The 19,875-nt window shown below is 34.0% G+C and overlaps 1 protein-coding gene across 15 annotated transcripts in view; it reads left to right on the top strand.

Moving 5' to 3' along the window:
- The window catches only part of SOX5 (SRY-box transcription factor 5), a 1,002,640-nt gene that overhangs the window by 329,391 nt on the left and 653,374 nt on the right, over window positions 1-19,875 (top strand). For 10 of the 15 annotated variants that reach the window (XM_025455370.3, XM_035707446.2, XM_035707449.2 and 7 more), the window contains one exon: window positions 11,882-11,948. Coding sequence is in view for 4 of the 15 variants with exons in the window: in XM_025455363.3 (XP_025311148.1) it covers window positions 210-288; window positions 11,882-11,948 (146 nt within the window). In the remaining 11 variants the exon portion in view is untranslated. Of the gene's footprint in view, window positions 1-57; window positions 289-11,881; window positions 11,949-19,875 lie in introns of those variants that run through there. The other 5 variants (XM_025455363.3, XM_025455366.3, XM_025455364.3 and 2 more) reach the window with 3 other exon arrangements.

Genomic DNA, 19,875 nt, shown 5'->3' on the forward strand with positions numbered 1-19,875 from the left:
CAGTATGTCCTTCTGTGAAACAACAATATGAAGCCCATGGGGCATCTGTCTGCCACTACTACTTCTTTATCACATTCCTCCCACTTCAGTTCAAGTAACCACCTTTGCATGAACCTTCTAACTTCTTTATCTAACTGGTGATTGGGGATACAATTTGACTGAAGCATTGCATCCCCTTCCCCTCCACCAATGTTACAGAGCGAAAAAGGATGGGTATCACACAACAGGCCAAGTCAGTCTGGAAAATGATGCCATGTTTTGAAGGAAGCAAAGTGTACTTGTGTATATGTGAGCGCAAGGACTTCTTTTTGAATACAAATATTTCCCTTGTATCAAATCATAGAGGCTATTAATAGAACATATTGTGATAGAATGTTCATAAATGCCGCATAAATCCAAAGAGAAGGAAATTTTTCTGACTATGTGAGTTTGGTTACTCAACACATTTGGAGGGAAACTTCATGTTTATATGATGAGCATTGCTGTTCAAAATGAGACTTTTCTACTCATGGGTAGGTGGAATCCTGTCTCTAGGGGAAAGTTCCATCAGTGATGCGATTGGACACTTCCTCTTACCAACTCTAAATTGTGTGTATCAGTTAGTTCATTGTGTCAATTCAGATCATTTGTTCCATCTCTGGAAGAATGACTAAATTCAACTGATAAAGAATGTCTAAACCATGTTTAGATAAAGCTTTTCCTCTGAAATCCTTAAATTGCCTATGGATGTGGAAAAGTTCGCACTTATTGACTGTTGACTCTACTGTGTTGGAAGCGATGGTGCTTAGTCAGTATGAGGTACAGGACAGTAGTGCACCCACTGTTTTCCCAAGGCTGAGCCTAATCTCACTGCAGGATATCTACTCCATGCAATATGGGCCTGGTGGGATTTTAACAGCATTAAAAGCCTACCTACTTCCACACCATTTATCGTTTGAAATTCCACAATTAGACTCATTCTTTTGGATTATAGTTTTATAAAGAAGGAAAAAAAACCCTTTTCTTGACATAATCTGATTGCTTAAACTGGTTAATATATTACTATTCATTATTAGTAATCATTTATTCATTTATCTAATATTTAACTCTTTACTTTCATAAAACACACCCTAGCAAAATCCTTCAGTTCAGCAGTAGTCCTCATTACCCCATTTTACAAAATTCTTCCATAAAATATAGATATATCTGTTTTTACATCGTAGTTCTTAATGTGTCTTGACTGAATTCCTGCTTTCTTCACAAATTGGCTTCATCCATATTCAGTTTCACAACTTCAGTGAATAGCAACTCCCTCCTGTTTGCCCATTCCAAATACCTGGGAGTCATCCTTTGACTTCTAGCTTTCACTCACATCCGTATCTATGTCACTGGTAAATCCTATCTGCCAAAATATATATTCTGAATTTATACCATTACCATTTGGCTCAAGATAATGCCAGCTGTTGCCTGGAATATCAAAATAGGCTCTTTACACCTACCTTCAGTCTATTTATAGCATAGCTCTGAAAATAAGTGGGAGCATTTTTAGTTCAGAAGGTCTGGGGATTTAGAGATGCTAAATGATCAACCATGGGCTTGATGGTCAGGGCAAAGAGAAATTGCCTACCCAAAATACCAATAGCAACCCCATTGAGAAGTGCTGAGCCCATTAAAAACCTAAGTCACAGAATGTTCCACTTTTGCTCAAACCCCTTCAATGGCTGCTATTTTTTTTTCTGAGAATAAAAGCCAGTATTATTACAATGGCCTACAAGGCCTTACACAACCCATCTTTGACTCTCCCTTATATCTGATCTAATTTCCTGTTCATTCTCATTCATTCCCTGCATTACAGCCACTCTGAAAATACAGTCATTCTGACATGCTATTCTCACTGCCTGAAAAATTCTTTCCTCACTATGCATGTCTTACTCCTTCACCTCCTAACTCAAATGTCTTCTTTCTTGGTTACCCAGTTGAAGAGACTCTGCTAATTATTATTTATTATAATATATATTATTATAGTATATAATATAGTAGTATAGTATAGTATATATATATAGTATATAGTATATAGTATAGTATATATAGTATAGTAGTATATATTATACTACTAATATTTGTAGTATAATAAAGATATATAGTAGGTGCTCAATAAGTAGTTTTTGAATGAATGGATTTTAGCTTATAAAAACCTTAGGCAGTTTTCCATTAAAGAAACGAGACTTTAAAAGCTAACAGGCTAGTAGATTTGTCAAGCCTGTCATACATAGCTTAGTAAAGAGACAAATTTTGACCTGTCCTTATGAATACATTTATTTATTCATTTGCTAAGTATTTAACTTTAATTAGGCACTGTTCTAGGTGCTAGAGGTAATGAAGAAAAGTAGGTAAAGTAATGAAGAAAATAGGTAAGGTCATAAAGCAAACTAATTTTAGAGATAGTAAGTGCTAGGAATGCCTGGGTGGCTCAGGAGTTTAGTGCCTACTTTTAGCCCAGGGCATGTTACTGGAGTCCCACATTGGGCTTCCTGCAGGGAACCTGCTTCTCCCTCTGCCTATGTCTCTACCTCTCTTTCTGTGTCTCTCATGAATAAATGTATAAAATCTTAAAAAAAGATAGTAAGTGCTATACAGAAATAAAAGGAAGAAGGGAGTAGTTATAGGTAGCGGGGGTGTGGCCTCCAATTCTTATGTTTTTCCCACTGTAAACTGATTTTAATAATTACTTTATTTGACACATTAGCAAATACTTAAAAATAAAATGAAGTGGGGAATTAATACAGAGACAGCTATATTTTGAAGAGGTATATGTTGTCTATTAGAAAGAAAATGGATTATGATGTCAGACAGTCTTAGGTTCAAGTCCCAGATCTGCCACATGCTTACCATGTAACCAACCATAGACAATTAAGTTCAACTCAGTGTTCTCATTGGTTAAGTATTAATAGTGCATACTTAGAGGTGTCTGTGAAGTAAGGAGACAATGTAGATAAGGTATCTAAGACATAGTAAAATAAGTCAATAAATGGTTCTTTAAAAGACTTTTGGCTACTACACAGAAAATGGACCTGGATAGGAAGCCTAAGAGGGCATCTGTGTGCTGAGGAGAAAGATTAGGTTATTATGAGATCAGATTATTATGAGGTGCCAACTCAGAACCTTCATAAAAATCCTTTCTTTCCACCACTTAAATAGCAATATACAATTCTACTATTCCTAGGAAAGTTTTGTTATTCTATTTGATAACCTTTTGGTTATTATGAAAGTTACATAATTTATTGATGAGATGTTTAGAAAATGTAGATGAGCAAAAGAAGAAAGTAAGAAGTCCCTGTAATTGTAAAATTAACATTGTAACATTTTGACATTATCCTTTGGGTCATTTTCTTTTTTTCTTTAAGGTCAATTTTATAGCGTGTGTGTGTGTGTGTGTGTGTGTGTGTGTGTGTGATTGGTTATATAACTACAGATCTTCTGCCTATTAAACCAAATTAATATTTTAAAGCATTAATATTTTGGAATAAGATTAGTGTTTTGGACTTTTGGATGCGGGAATCACAGGAATGTGTATATGGATCAGGACTCAGCTAATTACTAAGCCTCATTTTCTTGAGCTGATTAGTAGGGAAAGGATCCATGGTTTAGTTAAGCAGTGCCCTATTGTTAGCCATTTGGACTCATGCTTCATATATATATATATATATATATATATTGTTTTTAGAAGTATTTCCTCAGGGTATAATCTCAAATAAATTTACATATGAATATGTGTAAGATTGCTAGCATATAGGATCCAAATACTTTTTTACAATATATGAACCATTTTCAGCTTCACTAACCACATATGAAAACCTCATTTTACCATTCCTTTCCAGCATGGGTTTTTATAATAAAAACTTGTGCTAATTTGGTAAAAATTAATAATTGGATACTTCCATATGTATGCTAACTTACCATTTGTGGGTCCTGTGAAATGAGAAGTTCTTCAGTATTCCTTGGAGAGTTACAAAGGACCTCACTTGAGAAGGTAAAATAATTAGGCTAATTCTTGAAGGTGAGTAGATAGAGAAGAATGGCACAACATGCACAAATTGTCCCATGTGTAGATTTTGAGATGGGAGAAATGAGAACGACTAAAGAACTTACCATAGTCAAAGTAATAGAAAAACAAGAGTGTAGAGAAGGACAATATCTAGGGAAATGGAGGGGAAGGGACAGATTTTATAGATTTTTAAGAGATGGGATGAGCATGATTCAATGGCCAATTAGCTGTGGACGGCGATGGAGTCTTATAAGGAATTTTAACTAAATAATTCTAATTTTATATAAATTGCTCCTTTGTTCAACATTTTCTGAATTCAATTAAATTTAAAAACTCAAATTACAGCAAAAACTATCCCTATTTACATATTAGATATAGGTAGGCAACCATTGTTTTGTATTTCGGCATGCTACACCATGCATACATGTCCTTTCCTTTGGAGGAACTGCTTGTTCATTCTCTGCCCATGACAAAGGTACATGATACAGTCCTAGCCAATCATAGAACTTCATCCTGCAGGCCACTATAAATGATATAAAGAAAAGCCCTAGTTTTTCCAATATGCAAATATGAGTAATCTTCCCTTATGACATTTTGTCTTCCTGTTGAATGGTAATTAAAATACTGTACAGTTTTGCTGTGGCATGAAAGATTATAATAAGAGTAATAAAATGTTGTAACACTGATTGAATATCTACAGTAATACTCAATGATGTTCAATGGACTAGGCACTCTTGCACTTGACAAGCATTAACTCATTTAATACTACTAAGCACCCTATAAGGCATACATTATTATAATTCCCTTTTAAAAGATGAGAAAATAAATGAAGACGTAAAGTAACTTTCCAGTGGTCATGAATAAATGCTGGAGATGGGAAGCCAGACTTAACAATTTCTCAATAGAGGAAATGAGGTATTTTTATTCATTATGTTAAGGAATGTTACTAAGAAGTAAACATCTTTTCTATAATGTTTGACTTTATTTGCAATTATTTAGAATTTCCTGGGAACAAACTATTATTTATCTTCTTTTTACTTAATAATTATTTAGTTAGCTTGCTAATCAACTACCTAAATGCTATTTCCAATTGGTGATAATGATGATGCTCTATTTTGTGTATCTGGTAGGAATCATCTCACATTTTATCACTGGAAATTCCTACTTTATAATTTTTCACCTTAATTAATCTATTTATACACATGATGATATCTGCTGTACTGTTAACTTCTAAAGTGCAGAATCCATGTGTGATTAATCTTCTTAGCCTTCAGAGTAGGCCAGAAAAGAGAAATTAATGTTTATTTTGGGGTTCTGTAAACTCATTAGTTCAATTAATTATCACCTTAAAAGATGAGAGAGCTAAGGTTGAACCACCTATAAGTCAAAGCCTGAACTCATAGTCAATTCTAGATAATCCCATAACACATGTACTTTTTATCTTTGTATTTTACCTTATAACATAATCTATATCTTATGATAAATACTTTTTGTGGAATAAATGAGTGGATAGATGGCTGTTTTTCAGCAAATCTCCAACTTAAGTCAAAGCGATGTGTGCACCCACTTTAGAGAAGATAAGGGACCCTTATTTAAATTTCAGTGGCAGAAAATATATGTGAATAGTCAAAACATGTATTAAATAAAGAGATTAGTCACTGTCGTTTGTATAACTGGAATGGTCAAGCTGCTTAGTCATATGACTTACCATTATGAAACTGAGTAAATGTGAGATAGTTTTACAGAATAATGTAGCCTGTATTTTTTTAATGAATTCATATTAAAATTAAAAGTTAGGGATCCCTGGGTGGCGCAGCGGTTTGGCGCCTGCCTTTGGCCCAGGGCGCGATCCTGGAGACCCGGGATCGAATCCCACGTCGGGCTCCTGGTGCATGGAGCCTGCTTCTCCCTCTGCCTATGTCTCTGCCTCTCTTTCTCTCTCTGTGACTATCATAAATAAATAAAACTTAAAAAAAAATTAAAAAAAAAAGTTAAATAGGAAGTATTGGGAAACTTCAATTTTATGTTACTGAAATTTGATATTTTTAAGTATATATATTTCTTCATATAATTATTTAGTTTTGTTTGGCAAAGTTTTATAACAGTCATTCTTAAATATTCTAAAATCATTAAAGTATCTATATGATTTCCAGCTTCTAACAAATTATATTCTGAACTACCACCATAGTTTGGATTAAAAAATTTTTCCCTTCACTACCAGTACTGATAAAGTGACAATTATACTTGGATTATATTATAATACTTGAACTTTGTTGAAAGATTAATCTCTGAAGAATAGTTTAAAAGTAGAATATCTTCTTATTATTTTATTGTTGGTAATTAAACTTGGCCTGGCATTAATGTTATGTGTCAAGAAATAGTGTATAAAATATAAAATATTTTTTGTATTATCTTAACATGATTAGATTTTTTAAGGCAGATGTGGGTACTTTTTAAAAAAATGGGAACAAAATTATATTAATGTATCTTTGCTTTATATTGTGTGATTTGTTAAAAACTTTTGTTGAGGTAGAGTTTATATACTTTACAATCTACTCATTTAAAGCATGCAATTCAGTGTTTTTTAGTAAATTCAAGGGGCTGTTTATCATCACAATATAATTTGAGAACATTTTAATCTGACAAAAACTCTATATTCAGCAACAGTCTCTCCCTACTCCAAATCTGATTGCTCTGTAACTCTAGGTAATCACTAACGTGTCACTGTGTCTCTGCTCTATGTCTCTATAGCTTTACCTATTTTGAGCATTTCTTATAAATGGAATCATACAATATATGTTCTTTTGTTACTGGCTTCTTTCTTTTGATATGCTTTCAAGGTTCATCCCTGTTGTAATGTGTACTTTATTCCTTTTTATGGCTGAATAATATTCCATTGTATGGCTGTACCTAAATTTTGTTTATTCACTCATCACTCATCGATTGATGACATTTAAATTGTTGCTGCATTTTGGCTCTTATAAATAATGCTGCTATAAATATTCATGTACAGTATTTAGATAGACAAACATATGTTTCATTTTCTTTTATGGACATACATGGGTGAAATTGTGGGGTCATATAGTAACTTTATATTTAACCTTTTAGGAACTGCCAAACTATTTTCCAAAGCACCTGCAGAATTGCTAGATCATACAGTTACTTTATATTTGATCTTTTAGGAACTGCAAACTATTTTCCAAAGCACCCTCAGTTTGATGTAAAGTTTCTCTACAATCTCATCAGCATTTATTATTACCTATCTTTTTTTTATTAGACATCCTAGGGGATATAAAGTGGTATATCACTGTGGTCTTGGGTTGCATTTTCCTAGTGGCTAATGATGTTAAGTATCTTTCATGTGTTATTTGGCCATTTATATATCTTCTCTGTGGAAATGCCTATTCAGATTCTTTGTCCATTTTTAATTAGGTTGTTTAACCTTTTATTATAGAGTTGAAAGAGTTCTTTGTATATTCTGGATATAAGTCCTTATCAGATGTATGATTTGAAAATATTTTCTCCCATTCTGTAGTTTGTCTTTTTAACTTTTTTTAAATTGCTCCCGAGACAAAAACATGTTCAATACTTTCTTGATTGTGTACTTTGAAGCACAAAGTTTTTATATTTTGATGTAATCCAATTTATCAGTTTTTTTTTAATTGCTGGTCTTATCTGTTGGTGTTGTGTCTAAAAAACCATTGTCAAACTCAAGGTTATGAATATTTGTGCTTTCTCCCAAGAGTTTTATAGTTTTTACTCTTACATTTAGTAATATCCATTTTTTTTTAGTAATATCCATTTTGAGTTATTATTATTATTTTTTTTTGCATAGTATTGTGGTAGGAGTCCTGTTCCATTCTTTTGCATATGGATATCCAGTTGTTCCCCAAACCATTTGTTGAAAAGACTGTTAGGTTCCAATACTAATTTCTCAGATGTTTAGTGGGTGTTCTATCATTCAGTTCAATATGACACTATCTGGATTTAGCATCAGATCCTAGAAATTGAAGAGTAAGGTCCCCAATGACTGCCCTTACTTCAGAAGGTAACTGCAATGAACACTTCTGTCAGACAGAATTGGCCACAAATTTGGGAGTTCTCACAACACTCCCTCAGCTTCAGTAATTCCCTAGCATGACTCATAGAACTTATAAAACTGCTATATTTTTTATTATAAAGGATTCAACTGAATAGCCCAGATGAAGATATGCATAGGATAAGTCTAGTCAGGTCTTGAGTACAAGAGTTTCTGTTTTTGTGGAGTCAGGGTATATGACCCTCCCATATATCAGTATGTTCACCAACCAGGAAGCTCTTCAAAACTCATTGTTTAGAGCTCCTCTTGAGGTTTCATTACATAGGCATGATTGATTAAATCATTAACCTTTTGATTAAACTCAGTCTTCAACCTCTCTCCTCTCCTCAGAGTTTGGGGTAGTAATGTTCTGGAAAGTTCCAGTCCTCAAATCACATGATTGCTTTTTTTTCACAACCTCTCCCATCCAGAAGCTATCTAGGGGCACAGTTAGAGGAGTGAAGTCATAGCATAACAAAGGCATGCCTATTGTTCAGAGAAATCCAAAAGTTTTTGAATCTCTGTGCTAGGAATCAGGAGCAAAGACCAGATTTATTTTCTTTCTTTCTGTTCCTTTCCGTGTTTCTGTGTTTCTGTCTTTTTTCTTTCTTCCTTCCTTTCCTTCCATCCCTTCCTCCCTTCTTACCTTCTTTCCTCCCTCGCTTCCTTTCCTTCCTTTCCTTCGTCTCCCTCTACCCTTCCTTCCCTCCTTCCATAATTGTCCCTTCCTCCATTGTCTTGGCAAGAGTGTCAAAAACCAAATGACCATAAATGTCAGGGTTTATTTCTGTACTCTCAATTTCATGCCATTCATTGATTTATATTTTTATCCTTATGGCAGTACCACACTGTCTTGATTGCTATAGCTTTGCCTTAAGTTTTGAAGTTAGGAACTTTGCATTCCCCAGCTTTTTTCTTCTTTCTCAAGATTGTTTTAACTATACTGGTTCCCTTGATTTCCATATGAATTTTAGGATCAGCTTGTCAGTTTCTACCAAAAAAGCCATCTAAAATACTGCTGGAGGTTGTGTTGAATCTATAAGTCATTTTGGGAAGTCTTTTCATTTAAGAATATCAAGTTTTCTGATCCATGAATGTGGCATGTCTTTCCATCTTCTTAGATATTATTTTGTTTCAATGGTATTTTAGTTTTAAATGTAAAAGACTTCCACTTCTGTTACTAAGTTTACATTTAAGTATTTTCTTTTTTTTTTTTTTAAGATTTTGTTTATTTATTCATAGAGACAGAGAGAGAGAGAGAGAGAGATAGGCAGAGACACAGGCAGAGGGAGAAGCAGGCTCCATTCAGGAAGCTCAACGTGGGACTCGATCCCGGGTCTCCAGGATCACACCCCAGGCTGCAGGGGGTGCTAAACCACTGCACCACTAGGGCTGCCCTATTTTGTTTTTTTTTTTTTTCTATGCTATTGTAAATAGAATTGTTTTCTTAATTTTATTTTTAAAATTGCCATTGCTAGTATACAGAAATTTAATTGATTTTTATGTATTAATAAAGTATCCTACAACCCTACTGAACTATTTTTAGTTCTAATAGTGTGTTTAGTGAATTTCTCTGGATTTTCAAATAAAAATAATGTTATCTACAAATAGATGGTTTTACTTCTTCCTTTTCAATCTGGATCTTTTTTATTTCTTTTTCTTTATTAACAAACCTGGCTGTAATTTCCAATACAATACTGAATAGAAATGGTGTGAGTAGAGACATCCTTGTTTTATTCCAAGATCTGGGGTAAAGCAGTCAGTCTTTTACAATTAAGTATAATAGTTACAGTTTGTGTTTGTTTTTTTTTTTTGGAGATGCTCTGTATTAAGGAAGTTTTCTTGTTTTGCTTATTTGTTGAGTGTTTTTATCATGAAAAGGTGTTGGATTTTTGTCAAATGTTATTCACATCTATCGAATAATTGCATTATTTTATATTTTATTAATATAGTATGTTCCATTTTTTGATATTTAGATGTTACACCACTTTTATATTTCTATGATAAATCTGAGCAGGTCTTTCTTGGTGTATGATTTTTTTACTGTTCTATACACTTTTAAAGAACTTAGGTACTCTAGAAGTCACCCAAAATTATTGAGACTTTTAAAAATGAAAAGCCTTAATAAAAAAATAATCCAAAGTATGCAAGTAGTCTGGTTCTAGATCACCTCCAAACCTCTGGTTATAGTATGTTAGACCAATATTCTAGAAGTAGAATTCTGTTTTCCTTAAAGTACTTTTTAAAGTCTTTTTAAAGTAGTGACCACATAATCCAGTTGATGACACAGGTAACTCCACCATCCCAGGGCAGAAAATATATGTAGTTTATATTTATGCAATTTAAGAATTGTGTTGCAATGTCACAAGAATCAATAATAAATGTTTAAACATTTTGAAATGATAGAACTAAACACTTTGGGGGCTAAAGCTTAAAAAGGTCGAATAGTTGATGAATTTATCCTTATAAAAATTATTCTACATCTATAAGTAAATGAAAAAAATTATGATAAAATAGTTATATGTATTAATTTTGGGGAGATTTTTGGAAAATAAGGCTTATCTATGTAAGAGGTTAAATAAATCTCCAAAGACATAGCTCTTCTGTCATAGGGCTGATGATTAAATCCTGGTCTTTGGAGTGCTGGGTGACTCAGTCAGTTAGGCATCAAACTCCTGATTTGAGCTTAGGTCATGACCTCAGGGTTGTGAGATGTAGCCCTGAATCAGGCTCTGCACTAGCCATAGGGCCTGCTTAAGAATCTCTTTCTTTCTCTGCCCCTCCCCCTTCCCTCTCTAAAAACAAAACAAAAGAAAACAACCCCCCAAAAACAGACCTGGTCTTTATGACACTGGAGTATGAATGTGAAAGAACAACTGGGTATAAATAAATAATGTGTTTCTGCTTTTATTTTGCTGTTTTTATTCATACTGTTTTTTACATAGAAATTATAGAATGAGTTTGTAAACTTTTATTATTTTTTTAAAGATTTTATTTATTCATGAGACACACAGAAAGAAAGGGGCAAAGACATAGGCAGAGGGAGAGGGAGAAGCAGGCTCCCTGCAGGGAGCCGGGTGCAAGGACTCAATCCCGGTACTCCAGGATCAATCCTGGTACTCCAGGATCATGCCCTGAGCTGAAGGGAGATGGTGCTTAACCACTGAGCTATCCAGGCATCGCTGTAAACGTTTATTCTGATACGCTTTATTGTCCTAATGTAACGTAGCACTGTGCCCTAATAAGTAATAGTCTGTATTTAATAAATCTTAGTCCCCATTTGGATGTTTTCCATAAAGTTCTGTAGCTGAAGTAATGTTGCCTTATACGTATATTTTAAGTTAACCATCAAGTTAACCTATAAAGAAGGTTACAATTGTTTTTTTCTTTAAAACGAGGCTCAGGGTTACATATTCATACATGTGCTTCCATGAATGAATTAATAATGCAAAGATTTTTAAAAGCAATTTAATTGATACAGCTCCAAAATAACTGGTCCACATTTTTACATTTCAACTGTTATTATCTTAACTATCATTTACAAAATTTATTTTTTAGTTGTTCTTCCATTATTCATTCATCAACCACTAACTGGCAGTCTTATGTTGCTGTGTGGCTGTGAATCTTATCTTGAAAAAATTATTATGGTGAAATTATTTAATATTTCTTCCAAAGTTTTGTCGTAGAAACTTTGTTTAACTCTATGATGCTTGATTTTTTCACCTATTTTAAGAATTACTTTGATTTCTAACTACTTTTCTTTCCTGTGTTTTTTTCAGCTTTACAAGAAATAGATAACATCAAGGACATCGGGAGTGGGAGAGATTGGACAGGGAGACTCAGCAGGTCAGGACATTTGTGTTATCATTTGCTGATCATTCTTTTGCCATCAATCCTAGAGTTCTCAAGTCTCTTGCCACTTGTTTATTTCTTGGACATGCTTACTTGGTATGTTCTCAGTTTTGCAAATCATGACTAACGCCTTCATATAAAAAGTCTAGCATTTGAGTATCCTTTTTTAGGATTTGAAAATTAAAACATAATTTAAATGAATTTTCAAGAATAGAAGAAAATTTTTTACCTAATAAGTTATATAAATACCTTGATTTCTACTATTCTTACATAAATTGTTTTGAATGATGATTTCTTGATTACTTTTCCAGAAACAAAACTTTAAACATATAAAATATTATTGATTATAGTAATATTTAGTAATGGTCATAACACTTGGGTCATGAAGGTTGTTTCCTTTCTTTACTGTTCTATTCTCTGGGCTTGGATCCACCCTAAAAGCTCTGGACACTTTAGAGTCCATCTGTTTGCTTATACTAATCTTAACTACTGAATGTTGACTACTATGTGTAAAATGAAGGTTAATTAAAATGCAATTTCTAATGGAAAGATCCAAGCAGTCACAGGGTCTACTATGAACATTTGTCACCATTGTGGAATGTGTCACATTCCTCAGTAAGCTGGAACCATGCTGGCCTTTGGGGTGTCCATTGCCCTGAGTGTCCCCATATGTTACTAATGGTTTCATGTTCACTTCCTGCTTCAGAGAAGTCTCACAGTTGTCTTAAACAGTGATTACATCTCTGAGCACAATTGTTTAGCTATTTATAGAAGCTTGGGAATCCTTTACCTCTGTGTCATGCCTATCACTTCCACAATTCTCCTGGAATTTAACTTAACTCCTCTGCATACCAACTTCTATTGGGTTTTTCAGTGTTCATCACACAGAGGGATAAATGCTTTTGTACTTCAGTCTGATCACATCTCTTCTAGTAAAAAGGCTTTTTCAGAAAGGAGCTAAACTTAAAGTTCTTCTGCCTGGATAATCCAGGGATTTAGTTATTTCCTAGCATTAGCATTAGAGACCAGACAGATTGTTATTTTTATGTATTGAGAGAACACTAGTCTCCAGCTTAAAGGAGAGATAATTTCAAGTATATTTTGATGCAATGCATCTGCTCAAGTCTCTGTTCTTAACTAAATTAGGTAAGAGTCCCTCAAAAATATGTATTTAGAATGATATGCTTAAGTGATTGGGCTTTTAAGTATAACTCCACTGATTCTTGCAGCTTTGAGATTTCCTTTGGGCAATACTCTCATAGTTTTCTGGTGGTAAACAATTCCACATTGTGAGTTGACAAATATTATTAAACTAAACATTAAAAAGAAATAAACTGAAGCCAAAAGTGGTAGGTTTTCTTGACATCCTGCTGAAATGTAAGTATTGACCTTTAATTGAATATACTTGTTGAGTTTTGTATGTTTGGAAGCAAAATAAAAAAGCAGGGGACAAACATCTCATAGATCCCATAGTCTTGGGAGATAGAATCTAATCCAATCTACATACTTTACAAACCTATATTGCTACCTAGTGTGACATGAAATCCTAACAGAGGTGAATCTGTGTTTCTTGACGTGGTGCAGGCCTAATGCATTATGCTGACTAAGAGATTATGGAATACAAACAATTCTGCACACAACATTGTGCACACATTTAAAAAATATCATCATCTGCCATGTCCACCAATTTACAATCTATGGAAAATACAATTGATACTAATACTTGACTTTGGATTGTACTGATATTTGAATAAATTGAGAACTTTAAGCTTTCCTTTTTTTTTTTTTTTTAACTGTTGTTTCTCTGGAGAAGTTTCCCATTTGGCTGGATGAAATGGAAAGATGATTATTCATTCATTCTTTCATTCATGCAACAGAAGTTCTTATGTTCCTGAAGCTTTAATTTTAGAGGAGGAGAACATAAAGTGAAAATTTAGAGTTGACCCTTGAAAAATGTAGGGGCTTAGGGTGCTAAATTTCATTCAGTTGAAAATCTGCATATAACTTTTGACTCCTTGAAAACTTAACTAATAGTCTACTATTGACTAGAAACCTTACCAGTACCATAAGTAGTCCATTAACACATATTTTGTATGTTACATGTATTATATTCTTTTTTTTACATGTATTATATTCTTATAATAAAGTCAGCTAGAGGAGAGGAAATGTTATTAAGAAAATCATAAGAAAAATACATTTATAGTACTGTATTGTAAAAATTCCACGTATAAGTGGACTCATGCAATTCAACCCCATGTTGTTCAAGAGTCAATGGTGTATGTTAATGGAGATACATACTAAGAAGTAAATAAAACAGAGTAAATAGAGAATGATGGGAGACTATTTCAGATATTATTCTGAATTTCAGATATTATTCAGATATTATGTCTGAGGAAGGTGTTTCTGCTAAGGAGAAAATGAAGCACAAACCTAAGTGGAGAAAAGGAACCATTCAGATATAAATGGGTCAAGAGACACTCCTTATACTTGGTATGTTGAAAGATTGTCAGGAAAGGCAATATAGTAGGAAAAGATTAAGGAATGGACAAGTAAAAGATGACAATGGAAAGAATGATGTGGTGTCTATCATAGAGAGCCTAGTAGATCACAGTGGGACCTTGACTATCATTCTGAGTGAGATGGGATTCACCAAAGGGATTTTAGCCAATAAGAGACATCATATGGCTCACATGTTTTAAGAATCACTCAGACTTACAGGGTATGTAAAGCATTTAAAAAATTTCTCTTTGGATACAGAATATAAATTATGAGTGAAAATAGACTTAAATTAACAACAATCAGGGCAACATTATCTGATCAGGATATTGACTGATGATTGTGTTCTAGGAGCTAATGTTAAATAGTGTAACTCTCATTTTTCTCTTCCATGTCCTTAATTTGCATAATTCTTTTGAATTTGAATCATGTTCTTTGGCAGTGTATAATAACTTATTGTTTTATAATAGGGACATTAATGACCATGATATGTAATATTTAAAAATTATGTGCATCTGATTGTTGTGCATGCTGATTTTCCCATTTGTTTGTCATTTATAATTTCAACCAAAACTACATAGCCTTGTGTAAGTCCACAAACAAGTTATGAATTTTATCTTCCATTTGTAAGAGAAGATGCTTGATATAATGTCATAGTTTTATTACAATTATCACATGATCTGTTAGACTATTTATGATGAGGGGAAATGGAGTATTTAAAAAAAAAAAACTTGTAGGATTTAGAAGGCACAAATTCTGGAACCAGCTTTGAAACTTACCGGCTGACTTGGGGTCTTTAACGTGTTTGCCTAGAAGTGATCAACATTTATGTTATCTCTGTAGTTCCTTTACATTTGTTGACTCAGTGTGCACATACTACATGGCAAATAAAAATTGGTTGAATTAAGAGTCACCTACAGTAGAAGTGACCATGTTTAATATAAATGAGAAAATAAGATTATTTCATATAAATAACAGGAAAATCTCCATATTTATTTTGGTAAAAATTATCAGAGAAGATATTATTGATAGTTGGAAGGAAGAGTCATTTCTAAAATTATCATGATTATCATGTGAAAGAATCAAAGTCGGTATGAGAAAAAGAATTTAAGGGTTACCTTATGTTATCAGTCTTGTGGCAGCAGTTTCCAATTGCCAAATGATAGTTTACCATAAAATTTTCAAACCTTTAAATCAATATATTAATAAAGTATTTTAAAACTATAACTAAGGTTATAGCTAAGCTTAGATTTCAATTATTCAGCTATCAGAATATGCATGCAACAAAAATATAGAGAGACACATATGTGTCTATATATTTGAAAATTTTTATTTATTCTAAATTCTTTTATTTTAATTATAAGAATTATAAGAATCCTTTTTATGATTAAATGAGAAATAAAGAAATTATTCTTTGAATTATATATTGAAGAGGGCATGCCTACCTTAACTTCTCCACACAGACACCTACAAGTCTCCTTGAACCTGGGATGATTCAGGTCCTTTTCTGACATAGGCGGTGCAGGATGTTTTCCTTCTAGAATGGCCAGTTCCTCCACCAATGGTTATGCCTCACTTCTTTTGGCAGCTTCAGAAATGCTGATTCTTCACTCCAGTATTTTTGGCTTCTTTAATGGAAGCTTTAATAGTTAAAGGTGCTCATGTTTCCCACCTCAAAATAAATAAATTGACAAAAACTTCCCTTCCTATTTCTTCCTCCAGCTACCATTCCCTTCCTATACATATTTCCCTGAAGTTTCAACTTCCTGTCTCTGTTTTCTTTCTTCCCACCCACTCCCCAACCCTCTTCACTTCTATCATGCCAAGTCTTGCAGAGGTTATCAGTTACCACCATCACACTAAATCCAAATGACAATTTTTAGTCATTATCTTATTTGGTCCTTGAGTTCATGCAACAGTTTTTTTTTTTTTTTTTTTTTTTGGAAAGACTCTTTTCTCTTTGCTTTTTGATGAGATTAAATCTGTTTTGGTCTCCACTATAACCCTAACATATCTTCCAAAGTGCTTTTCTTATATCATGCGTTAAATGAATTTAGTTTGAAGATCCAACACCAAATATTATAATGTGAGATATAATGTCATAAAGACTACACAGGACCTACAACTTAACATTCTACTGGGTCCATAGGAAAGAAAAATAAAGTTTCATATGCAAGAGAGTACTTTAGCTGGGTCTTAAAGGATGCCTGTGATTTTCCTAGCAGAGATGTTACAGGGAAGGGAGGAGGATTGCCTAGTATATATTTAAGGTCCTGGTGTCTGAAGTGTCTCTTTGGGCTTGGGTAAGTTTGGATGCAGCCCAAGGTATACAAAAGGGGAATAGTGACTGTAAAGGTATGTTCAGCTCTTTACAACATAAAGAGCCTTTACAATTCAAAGTCTATAAACAGGACTTTGATTCTGACTTTGTGATTTCACTTTTATTCAACGTGACTTGGGCAGTTCTTGAAAATTTTTGTTTGTTTACAAGGGGAAGAGAGGAGACCAATACAATCATCAACAAGAAATCCAGAAAGTCAGGGCCAAGATAAAAATGCTTGGGGACAGCTACAAGCAGAAATTCAAAGATGGAATCAATAGAGTTTGACTTACTAGAGCAATAAGGGATGAATTTAAGCCTTGAGTAACTGAAGTAAAAGTCATGCAAACCATGGATGTGGGAAATCAGAAAACAAAAAGTATTTATTTTTACTTATTTACTTTTATTTATGTTAGTGGAAGGACACAAATAGTTTGGAGAACCTATATATTTGAGATGCCAGTGTTGATAGATTGAAGTATCCATGCAGAAATTTTGGGACATGGCAGGAAAATTGAGGATGAAGCTATATGAATTAAAACTTGACAGCAAAGTTTCCTCTTTAGTGGAAGAAGGGCAATCCAGGCTGAGGGAATACCTTGAAAGACTTAGGGTCTGAATGCCATGTGGAATTTTGAAGAAAATCAAATGGAATAGTCTAAATACAAGAAACTCTGAAGTTTGTAATGTAGTTCTTCTGCTTGACAAGCTGTGTAGTTCTGAAGTAGGCTTTGATTTATTTATTAATTTATTTATTTTTAATCTCTGAATGGGCCCTGCCTGAGTGATCTGCAGATAGTAAATACTAAATGCAGGCTTTATGGGTTCAATAGAATGTAATCACTTCTGAATTATGCAATTTTTTGAAGTATTGAAAATTGTTTAGGAATCCATTCATTCAATTGTTCGTTCTTTCATTCATTCATATATTCTTACTAAGTCTTAACCTGTGGCAGGCATTCTTTTATTTATATTGCCTGACTTTTTCCCCTTCCCATACTTGACTAGAATTTCACTGGTTGAACTGAGCATATTATTCTCTGTCAGTTCCAGGAAAAAGACTGATTTAGATCTTGTCTTTCTGTGGCATCCATGCCTTCCACAACTCAGACTGGGTTACTCAAGTGGGTTGGAGTAACTATAAAAGGAAGTGAGGGAGAATGTTGATTTTACTTGTCCAATACCAGGAAATACATTCATTGTGCTGATTCCCTGTGGACATGTGGAGTAAAATATTTAACTCATGAATGATTTAAATCATCCTCCTTAACGGTAGTTAAATACGCTGATGTTATAGAGATCTGACAAACATAACTATTATCATAGGACTACTGAGAAGTTTTTGGACAGAAGTGCCAGTTAGAGGAGGGGAGCCCTCTCCCTGAATGCTCAATGAGTGCTTGCCTGGGGTGTCCCCAGGAACAGGAGCTGACACAGGTGTTCAGCACAGTTGCTTACTGCTTCCCATCAAGAAGGATGGGGGGTTCTTAGCACTGCTGGCTTGTGGCACTCAGTGTATTTGGCAAGCAGTCAGCCCTGGCTGTGGATTTCCCTGGGGAAAATAAAAGCCACAGGAGAGTCATCAGTGTGACCTTCTGCTGGGTAGTTGGCACACAGTTGCACCACAGGAAGGCTTTCAGTTGTCATTTTCTGAACGAGGAGATATCAGGTGCTGATGGAGGCTCCCCATTCAAGGTGGGAAGTGTAGAAGGAAAAAAAAATATTGAGCAGAAGCTTACCAAATAATTCCCAGTCATGAAGCTTAACACCAGCTGATCTTCTGATAAAAGAGATTTTTTTGGGGGGTGAGGGAAGGGAGGAGAGGGAGTTTCTTTGGTTCTGTAAGCACAATTATAAGCTTTCCTATTTAAGTCTGACCCATCATATTGAAATGCTGTCACTAGTATCATTAGCAAGTAAAGTGTTGATAACATAGTCAAATGCACAGCAGAGTTCTGGCTCTTAAGTGTCTGGACTAACTCCCAATATTAGGAATAGGAGTCAAACTGCCATCACTTTTCCTGCGCTAACAGACGCCCTGCCATTAGCAGTCTGAAGGCAATTTTAATAAAATACATAGCCCTGCTGAGTTGGTCTCAAAAGATAAATAAGCAATGCAGAAAAGAAGCTTTTGTTTAAAAGTAATTATTTAAACTATGCATTACAGGTAATTTTCTTTTACCAGTAAGGCAAATGCTATCAGAATTTCAATAATGATTTGGGGGCACTTATCTAAATAATGCGATATTGTCATTTCTAAGAGTTAAAGCATCGCTTTATTTTCACTTATATACAAAATGAGGGTGAATTGGATTCAGGTATCGTGTGCATGTGTTTTACAGTTTATATTACATTTTTTTGGGTGAACAGTGTTGTATTCTTAGACAGATTTATGGAAATGTAACAAGCTGGTGATGGAGTTCTGGGAACTGCAGACTTGACTTCCAAACACAGATTAGAACAGGAGGGCAAAGAACATCTTTTTATTTTTCCTTCGCTGTCAGAAAGGAAATCACATTTCAGTCTTTTAAAAACTCTTTTAAATAAGATGCTTGTACATAAACCACAGTCACAAGGGTATAATAAATGTGTGCATATATCAGAGGAGCCAAAGCTTTGTTTGCCAAAAGGTAAAAGTCTCAGAAAGCTTTTTCAGAGTCTATTTGGAAACAATTAAAACCACCACCTTTCCTTTTCTTCTTGATTGTGACACACTGGCCTGAAATCCTTAATACAGAATTAGCTCTGGCCTTACAGCAGGCAGAATAAAACTTGCCTACATAAGTGTAATGTGAGGGGCATCAGGAAGGATTTTATTTCCAACTGCCATCCAGGGGAAAGGTAAGCAGCATGTGCTTTAGAAGGAGACAGACTTCAGTTCAAATCCTACTCAAATCCCAAGTTGCTTTTATTTCTCCATAATATATCAACTTAGATAAGCCATGTGTCTTCTTCAAGTCTTTGTTTTCTCATCTATAAAATAGGATAATACTAAAAAAAAGAAAAACAACTTTGTATGATTGTTATCAGGATGAAATGAGACAATACATGTAAAGCATGTAGGATTTTATGTGGCATAGAGAAAAAAACTGAAGAAATGTTTCT

This window comes from Canis lupus, chromosome 27 (assembly GCF_003254725.2).
Source record: "Canis lupus dingo isolate Sandy chromosome 27, ASM325472v2, whole genome shotgun sequence".
Taxonomy (NCBI): Eukaryota; Metazoa; Chordata; class Mammalia; order Carnivora; family Canidae; genus Canis; species Canis lupus.